Below are 9905 nucleotides of genomic sequence, written 5' to 3' on the forward strand. Positions count from 1 at the left end.
GAGACTTATGCCTCGTCCCGCATGATATAAAACGCCTCAACTTTACACAGAAAAAAGAGTAAAAATTTCAAGTTTGTCCTCCTAAAGGAGTCATTGAATTACATTTGCCATTCAAAAAATAGTAAGTTTTATTGCTATTAACATTTTTTTTATAATACTACTTTATTAATAACGGTATTTTTTTATTTTATTTTTAATTATATTTTACTTCTTAATAAAAATAATATTTATTTATAATAACAGTGAAATCCTCATTATTATATTGATACACTTTTTGTCAAATCACTATAATGACGATAATTCTGATTGATTTAATTAAATTTCCAACTTCCATTTTTAGTCATTTATTTGCATATTTAAATTAAGAAGAGCAATTATTAATGATGCACAACATTTTTGACAAATGGCTATCAATGCAATAAGTGCCATTTAATCATCATTTTTTTTTAACTATTTCTATCTTCCATTCAAACAATTGTAAGTTCCTATTTTCTTAATTACATTCAAATTTTTCTGTAACTTTATTTTTTTATCATAGTAATTATATTTTAAACTTAATTTTTCACTGCAGAAAAACTCAAAGGGCTAAGGAGCTGACAAAATCAAGATAGTGATCTAAATTATTCACAAGGGCTAGATTAAACAGACAACTAACCTTAAGCTTACAAATTGGAGTTGTAACTTCATTGAAAAATATCATGTTTCTTATAATTCAAATATTCCAAACATCTGATGTTTATATTCGCTAAATTTAGATTCGCATTGGAAAGTTTTTCATATATATATATATTTTTTGTTTCTCATCTGATATTCGATATCCATATTAGAGTCCGATTAAATTCAGATTCACGTCTGTTTTCCACGAGATATTTGATATCTACATTAGAGGCCGATTAAGTCCAGATTCGCATTGGAAAGTCCCATATTGAGGGTAATGCGCTCCCTAACAAAGACGACTCCATACCCAAGAGTCTCGAACCTGAGACTCCTCTTGATTAAATTCAAATTCGCTTTGAGAAGTCTACATAGGGGTAAAATGCTCCTAACAAATGCGACCTCATACTAAGGAGACTCGAATTTGAAATCTCTTGATTAAGAATAAAGAAATATTTATCACTCTATCATGTCGGCAGCATAAGGTGGTTGATGCTTCTAAAGTTGACCAAACATATGTAATACCTATAACAATAGTCATTATTATGTCACTAATCTTTAATAACATTACCTCTCTATAGCCGTTCTATTCAAATATTAATTATTTTTTTCATTACTTATATCACAAACTACAACTCAAAATGTTTTAATTTTTTTTTTGAATTATTTTAAATATATGTGAGTGCTTTAAAAAGTTTTATTCTTTGTGGTACATTACAAGTATTAATAATGTATTAGCAATTAAATTTTTTATTCAATGAGATATGAATATCTTTTGAGATTTTTAAATATTAATTTGTTTTTATTATAACATTTTTTTTTTAAAAAAAGACTTTCTGGGTAAAGATCAATTGCTATTATGTGTACATTATTATATATAAATGGTCATTCATTATAAGAACTAAAATATATATATATACAAATAAATAACAAATTCAACTATGCAATACTGAAAACCCTTAATACATGGTAAATGATGCTTCATAGATATTAGGTAGTGTAACAAAATCATTTAATTAAATAGTGCTATACTAATCAATCTAGATCAATATTTAAAACTTCAATTAAGTAATTTGGTATACATTTTTTAAGAAAATTATATCATTTTCATACAAAATTATTTCGGTATGATTTGATATTTTAAGTTTGATTTTAATATTACTATTTGGTAAAACATAATTTATTCAACTTTAATTTATATATACTCATATAATAAAGAATCACCTCAATCTTTTTTAAAAAAATAATCTTAATACATCATAATAACACTTTACACACTATAACAAAAATAATTTTTAGCGTTGATAAATATTGATATTAATAAAGAGCGGTAAAATCTTTACTGATATTAGTTAAGTGTCATTATTAGAACCAATATTGCTAAAGGCTTCAGAGACATATACAAAGAGTGCTAATTGCAGCTAAAAATACATATTTTACTTAATTACCGCTAAATATGAGCAATTTCCTTTAATTTGTTAAGCAATTACATAAAAAATAATTAATTAAAATCAAAATTTCAGTATCCATACATTTGAATTTATACAAGTACTAGCTTGTATGTTTGTTAATATTATAGATAATAATATACACAAATTATTCATATAATTATATATTTCTGTAAGGTATTTGATATTTAGATATTTTATTTAGAAATATTGAATATCAATTTTTTTTAATACATATCATATATCATATTATAATATCAAAATTATGATAGCAAAATATTTGATTTGATATAATACATTGATATCTACCGTATTATGCTCACCCCTAACCTAGATGGAGGGACATGAAAGAATTTAAGCTAATTAATACAGTCAACTGATAATAAATATTTTATTTGTTTCTATTTATGCGAGTTAGTTTAGCCGTATAAAAAATAAAGAAAGACAACTATTTCACTAGCTTATAATATAAATGTTTTAAAATTAAATTTTTAATAAATATAAAAATGTCACTTTTTTAAACCGACTAAAAAAGAAAGTTTTATATTTACAAGTGAAAGGAACAAAAATGTCCTTAGACTATGTAAAAGGAACAAAAATATAAACAGCGTGTATTTCTGAACTAAAATATTGACTGTAAATTTTTTTTTAAACTAAACTATAAACAGATAACATTTTTATTCATTTTTCATAATTTAAAAATGATTTTGACCCTTTTTCCTTAAATAATTAGTCCATTTTGCAAGTGAAATATTGACGTGGACAGATTTTACAAGTATTGCTAAATTTGAATTTTTTAAATAAAATCTATGTCGAAATACTATCCCAAAGAAGTAACAAAAAGAAAGTGGTAGCAGAGTGAAATGTTGGTTGTAAATTGTACTTATCTTTCTATGACTATTTGGTTAAGTAAATGTTGTAATTGTCTTTCTCTGACTATTTGGTTAAGTTTATAACCCAATCAAAATATGTTCGAATCAGTTTACACGAATTTTCAAATAATTTTAAGAGATACATATTATTTTTTATCGACATACAAATTGGATAAATTTATTCACAAAGTAATGTTCTCCCCCTCAATCAACTAGTTCAATTTCTATTTCAATTTATGTAGTCATGTTTGACGGTGCATAGAGTTTCAAGAAAAAAAAAACTTCAGAAATTTTGGATTGAAAATGCATACAGATAATCTTTATCTAAATTAAATAGTTGATCAAATAATATTTATTTTTATTCATCAGTATACATAAGTTAAGCGTTAATTATATATATATATATATTATTACCAATTTAAGCTAATAGATGAATGACTATTCAAATTAATTTTTTATTTGTAGCCCCAATCAATTTAAATGCAACTAATACACTATGAAATGTTTGAACGGTAGATACAAAAAAGTTCAACGTGATATTCACTTACAAATTAAATACCTACCAAACCCTATGTCCATTTTTTTTTTTATTTTTTAAATTCAACTTCTCGTTCATTTTCCTTCTACTTCATTCTCACTCTATATATATAAACAAATTGTGATATTGAAAAATTAGAAGTATTAAAACTATATATATACATTATAAGCTTTATATTATATATATTTTCGATTTTAATCATGGCGTTACGTATTAATGAGTTATTTGTTGCGGCTATAATATATATCATAGTACATATTATTATTTCAAAATTAATAACCACCGTCCGGGAGCGGGGGCGGCGACTACCGCTACCGCCGGGTCCGACGGGGTGGCCGGTGATCGGAGCACTACCACTTTTAGGTTCAATGCCACATGTTGCACTTGCAAAAATGGCCAAAAAATATGGACCTATTATGTATTTAAAAGTTGGTACATGTGGGATGGTTGTTGCTTCTACCCCTAATGCTGCTAAAGCTTTCTTGAAAACACTTGATATTAATTTCTCTAATCGTCCACCTAATGCAGGTAAAAATATTAGTAGTAATTTGTTAATATTAAAAAATTATAGTATATAGTAGGGTTATAAATTAAATGAGTAGGGTTAAAAATTATAGCATATGGTTTGTGGTATGTATGTGTTTTCTTGTAGGTAAAAGCATTGTTGATTAAGTTTTTGATATATTGTTCAAATACTTCCAAAATACTGGTAATTTGTCTTTGTGAGACGTAGGACATAAGTTCGAATCGTAAAATTGTCTATCGATGTTTGAGTTATGATAGAAAGTCGGTTTCACATTCTATTGCGACACTGTCCTTTTTCGGATTCGGTGTATCAGCTATAGCTTTTGTCCATATTTTAGGGTAATTAATGACCCCTGATGTAGCTTTTCTGCACCACTAGTCTACTACAAATTCATCTGAACTCAATATTATTACTTACAACTTTTCTATATAAAAAAACACTACGATTGCAACTAGTATTAAATTCATCTGAACTTTTTAAAGGTCAAGCACATTATATTTAAATCATAAATCTATCGTTGTTTTAGAACTTTAATTTATGATTTTAAGGTGATCTAAAGTCTTTTTTTAGAGGTAATTTCTATAGAATTAACTTTTTATACTCATAAAATTAAAAATATCCCATCTAATTTATCATTTTGTATTTAAAAACTCTCAAAATCTTCTAACAATTAATACTTTTTTATTGATCCTTTAAATTAGGTGCCACACATTTGGCCTATAATGCCCAAGACATGGTTTTTGCACCCTATGGACCACGTTGGAAGTTGCTAAGAAAATTGAGCAACTTACACATGCTAGGTGGAAAAGCTTTAGAAAATTGGGCCAACGTTCGTGCCAATGAGCTAGGTCACATGCTAAAATCGATGTTCGATGCAAGCCAGGATGGCGAATGTGTGGTGATTGCTGATGTGTTAACGTTTGCGATGGCAAATATGATTGGTCAAGTAATGTTGAGTAAAAGAGTGTTTGTTGAAAAAGGGGTTGAGGTTAATGAATTTAAGAATATGGTTGTGGAATTAATGACGGTTGCAGGATATTTTAATATTGGTGATTTTATACCTAAGTTAGCTTGGATGGATATACAAGGAATTGAAAAAGGGATGAAAAATTTGCATAAAAAATTTGATGATTTATTGACAAAAATGTTTGATGAACATGAAGCAACTAGCAATGAAAGAAAAGAAAATCCTGATTTTCTTGATGTTGTTATGGCAAATAGGGATAATTCAGAAGGAGAAAGGCTAAGTACAACAAATATAAAAGCACTTTTGCTGGTACGTATCTTCTAAGTATATGTTACGTCTTAATTTACGCGACACTTTTTGTTTTCTGAGAGTCTAATTTAAGTTTGATCGTAAAATTTGCGTATGAAATCTTCATTTTTTTGAAATGAAATTTATATGTGTAAACTACGTGAAAAGTACTATAAGTCACAATAATTGATAATTCAAAATATTTAAAAGATTTATGAAAAACTAACAGTAAAAGGTAGAATTGTTTGAATTCCGAAATCAAAAAGTGTCATATAAAATGAGACAGAGGGAGTAGAAATTACTTGAAACTTATGATGCTTGGCCTCTTACTAAAAAAATGTTAATGTGTTTTTGAATTGTTAAAAATTATTAATACATTTTTTAAGAATCTGCCACAAGTAACATAACGTTCTGAAGAATCATATGAGGAACATAGTCGAAACAAACGTAACCTTATTTAGATAAGTAGGTAAAGATAGTATATATATGAAATTTTTTAAAAGGTTTATCCTATATTTTCTGATCATTTAAGTAGTGTCATACTCGTATATTTTAGAAATACACTATTATTCCAAACATACCTAAAAAAAAAGAGTTTTCTTGTGCAGACTTTCGTTCATAACACTAAAAAAAAAGAATTAGATTGACAACTTCTACTGCTAAACAATGAAATTTTATTGCTAATCTCATTTATTGACGAATTAACAAAAAATTGTTAGAAAAAAATTATGTTAGACACGAGCTATTTAACAGCAAATTATTGATAATATTCGTAACTAATTCCACCTCTTTTTTTTTTTTTTGTTTGTAGGAAAGGTTTCTATTAATTAAATTAATTTTCCTTTCTAATTAATATTCTGACATATAAAAAAAATTAAAAATATGCTAACGTATTATTTGTGACAATTTTTTGGTACAGAATTTATTCACTGCTGGTACAGACACTTCATCAAGTGTAATAGAATGGGCCCTTGCAGAAATGATGAAAAATCCTAAAATTTTCGAAAAAGCACAACAAGAAATGGACCAAGTAATTGGCAAAAACAGACGTTTAATTGAGTCTGATATTCCAAATCTTCCTTATTTACGTGCAATTTGCAAAGAAACATTTCGAAAACATCCCTCAACGCCACTAAATCTCCCTAGGGTATCGAGCGAGCCATGCACGGTCGATGGTTACTACATACCAAAAAATACTAGGCTTAGTGTCAACATATGGGCAATTGGACGAGATCCTGACGTGTGGGAGAATCCGCTCGAGTTCACTCCCGAGAGGTTCCTTAGCGGGAAAAACGCAAAGATTGAACCTCGTGGGAATGATTTCGAGTTAATTCCATTTGGTGCGGGACGAAGGATTTGCGCGGGGACAAGGATGGGAATAGTGATGGTGGAATATATATTGGGAACTTTGGTTCATTCATTTGATTGGAAATTACCAAATAATGTTATTGATATTAATATGGAGGAATCTTTTGGATTAGCTTTGCAAAAAGCTGTCCCTCTAGAAGCTATGGTTACTCCAAGGCTATCTTTGGACGTTTATCGTTGCTGATCGAGCGAGCCTTCCTAACAATTTATAGTATAACGTACCTGCTAAAGACCATAACGTAAGGAACACCTGTGTTGGCTACATACAAAAATAATGATAGTGCGATATCTTGAAGGGATTTATTTTGTAATTTGCTTGGCTTTCTTCTAATAAACTTTTGTGCTTGTAGATTTTTTTTTCTTCGATATTGGAATACTAAGCCTTAAGACCTTTGATTTTATTTCATATTATTCAAAATTTTCTTTTTCTTTAATATAGAGTAGGATAACGAACTTGGATATTGATTCAAGTAGCACGTTAAAATAAGGGCAAAGGACAAAAATCACATACTTTTAAGGTAAAATTACCATTTGTCCCTTATAAGTTTATAATTACAAAAATCCCTCAAACTGATACAATGATATAAGCGTTGATACATTAATTTGATGTGCGAGATACATTAATCGTTAAGTAAGATACATAACATTTTATATATGATACCCTAATCTGGTATACATTTTATACCTGACACACTAATCTGATGCGCGAGATACATTTATTTGTTGCGCTGATACATTAATTTGATGCGTGAAAATAAGGGATTTTGGGGATTTATAAAACTAAAAGGGGATAATGGTAACAAGAGAGCTTAAAGGTAAGATTTCTGTCATTTTTCCTTGAAATAATGTCAAACCGTTGTGAGAAAAAAAAAAAGTGACCCGATTCTCAAGCCCATCTTTTAGTATTATTGGGCCATACATTCTCGCCCATTATCTATTGTTATGGCCCAAAGTGGTGACCTCAAGTCTGAAGCCCACCTATTAGTATTATTGGGCCACATATTCTGGCCCAAAATGGTAACCTCAATTCTAAAGCCCACATTTTAGCAATATTGGGCCACAAGTTCTGGCCCACATCTATCATTATGGCCCAAAATGATGATCTCAATTCTCAAGCCCACTTAGACGAAGAAGCGTATATAGATATATCAAATATTGACGTTATAAAAAAATAAACGGATGAGATAATTTTAGCCACATATAATGAGTGTTAGTGAACATTTGCAATAATAAAATATACATATTAATAATTTATGATAATCTTATAATAATGATAAATTATTGATTTGTTCCTTTTTTTTCTTTTGAATCAATTACTCTATCTTAGGCCTTGACCCCATTTCACTACCAAAAACAGTTGTTATAGTGATCACTAATATAATGCGGCAATTTTAAAAAACTCTATAAGTTTACATTTAATAATTATGGTTTATTCAGGTTTATGTTTTTATTAAACGAAGAATCTATAAGTTTTATTTTACGATTACAAGTTATAATAATTAGTTTAATTTTACGTGTATTCCTCACAAACAATGTTAGTTTTTGGTGTTATATCACAATAATAGCAATATATGGAAAAAATGGATAAGAGTCATGATTCTAAAATTATATCTAGCTCTAGCTTAATTTGCCATAATTACACAAAGTGTACTTCATCCTCAAACCATAATTTTATTTCCAATTATCATTAAAAAATATTATGTTATAGTTCATGATACCTAAAAAAAAAATTATTCTTCACATCCAAATCCTATAAGAAAAAACCTAAAAATGTATGATATTTGTTGATTTACAACACTTCTATCATATTATACTTCACTAAGGTCAATTAATACGTTCATGTCCCAATAAAAATTATGTACTTATTTTAAGGATAGTTTTAAAACATTGTAGAAATTGTTCATATTTTTTAATTATCATTCCTATTAAACTACATCACATATATTAAGAGAATGGAGTATATACTTTAATCTCATCTTAATTTATCATATACATATTATATATATATATATATATATATATATATATATATAGTAATAATAATAATAATTGGATGGGGTCTAATTATAAAGTATAAGGTGTTAAATGACCTATAAAACAATTAAATATTCCTCAACTTTTAACTCTAGAACTAGTCCATATAACTCTATTATGGATGTTTAAAAAATCTTTATTCATTACATTGAGAAGATGAATGTTTAGATATAAGATTTATCTCTGCATTAGAAGGAATATCTAGATCGTCGAACAAATTAAATTCATTTAGTGAGATTTTTTGATGACCGATAAATTGAATTGTAAATGCTGAATATTTATTTTTATTGAAGAGAAAATTGAAATTCTCCTAGACTAACATATATTTATATGATCGATAAAAACAATATAATTTAATGTAAATATTGAAAGCAAGCAAGTTTTTATAAAATGATTGCTCGAAACTTTGCTTCATTGCTAAGCTTAGGTGACAATTTTTCAGGCATGACTTGGACAATATTCTATCAAATGATTGAAAATTTTAGCAACGTTGCCTTTTCTATTAAAAAAAATTAAATAAAATCTGCAAGTTTTTTTCTTCTTCTGTGAATGTTCCAAATATATTTTTGGAAAATCCCTCCCAATCAAATTTTAGAAAAACTAAAACAAACAAGCAACATTTTGCAATTTTTTTTCTAAAAAACTTTTTAGATGTCAAACGGGTATATTAGTCGATTCATAATGATTAAACACTAATTACTGGTACCTCCAAGCGGATCTATAGTATTAAGAAATTCACTAAATATCTATTCGTTGCAAACTTAGTTAATATCACATATATTTACTTGACTTATATTGTTGGAGGAACGAATCAATTTTTTAAATTTAGAATTTTAAATTCGTCTGCCTCATATATCAGCGGGCTGGATGTAATATAGAAATAATGGATATATCAAAACAGACTATTATTCATGGCCAACTTTCACATATAGCAAACATAAAACTCATATTTGTATGTTATAGCAAAGTTTGCACAATTGCCTCCATAGCAAACATATATATGTATAATTCGCTATACATATACAATTGAAGCGAATTGTATAAAACGAAGAGTATAAAACGAGAAAGAGAAAGAGACTTGGGCAGAATTGTATTGTTTTATCGAAAAAGATGATTTTCGAAAAGAGTTTGTTTTATTTTTTAGATATTTTCGACTTTCAGGAGTCGCCACTTAATTTTTAAGAAAAATCAAGAAAACTAGTTTCTAAAC

General features: G+C 27.7%; 1 protein-coding gene across 1 annotated transcript; it reads left to right on the forward strand.

The window, feature by feature from the left end:
* Positions 1-3648: 3648 nt before the first annotated feature.
* Positions 3649-7012, forward strand: F3'5'H (flavonoid 3'5' hydroxylase). The gene is made up of 3 exons (NM_001247911.2): positions 3649-4040; positions 4740-5314; positions 6213-7012. Exons 1-3 carry the CDS (start codon positions 3713-3715, stop codon positions 6843-6845), a joined length of 1536 nt encoding a protein of 511 aa, NP_001234840.2. The 5' UTR covers positions 3649-3712; the 3' UTR covers positions 6846-7012.
* Positions 7013-9905: the final 2893 nt, after the last annotated feature.

Source organism: Solanum lycopersicum, chromosome 11 (assembly GCF_036512215.1).
Source record: "Solanum lycopersicum chromosome 11, SLM_r2.1".
Classification (NCBI taxonomy): Eukaryota; Viridiplantae; Streptophyta; class Magnoliopsida; order Solanales; family Solanaceae; genus Solanum; species Solanum lycopersicum.

Bases quoted from the DNA above. Each gene is read 5' to 3' on its own strand.
- F3'5'H (NM_001247911.2), top strand. From the start codon at position 3,713: ATGGCGTTACGTATTAATGAGTTATTTGTTGCGGCTATAATATATATC. The intron at 4,041-4,739 runs GTAAAAATATTA...CCTTTAAATTAG, and splicing joins TAATCGTCCACCTAATGCAG to GTGCCACACATTTGGCCTAT. The intron at 5,315-6,212 runs GTACGTATCTTC...TTTTTGGTACAG, and splicing joins ATATAAAAGCACTTTTGCTG to AATTTATTCACTGCTGGTAC.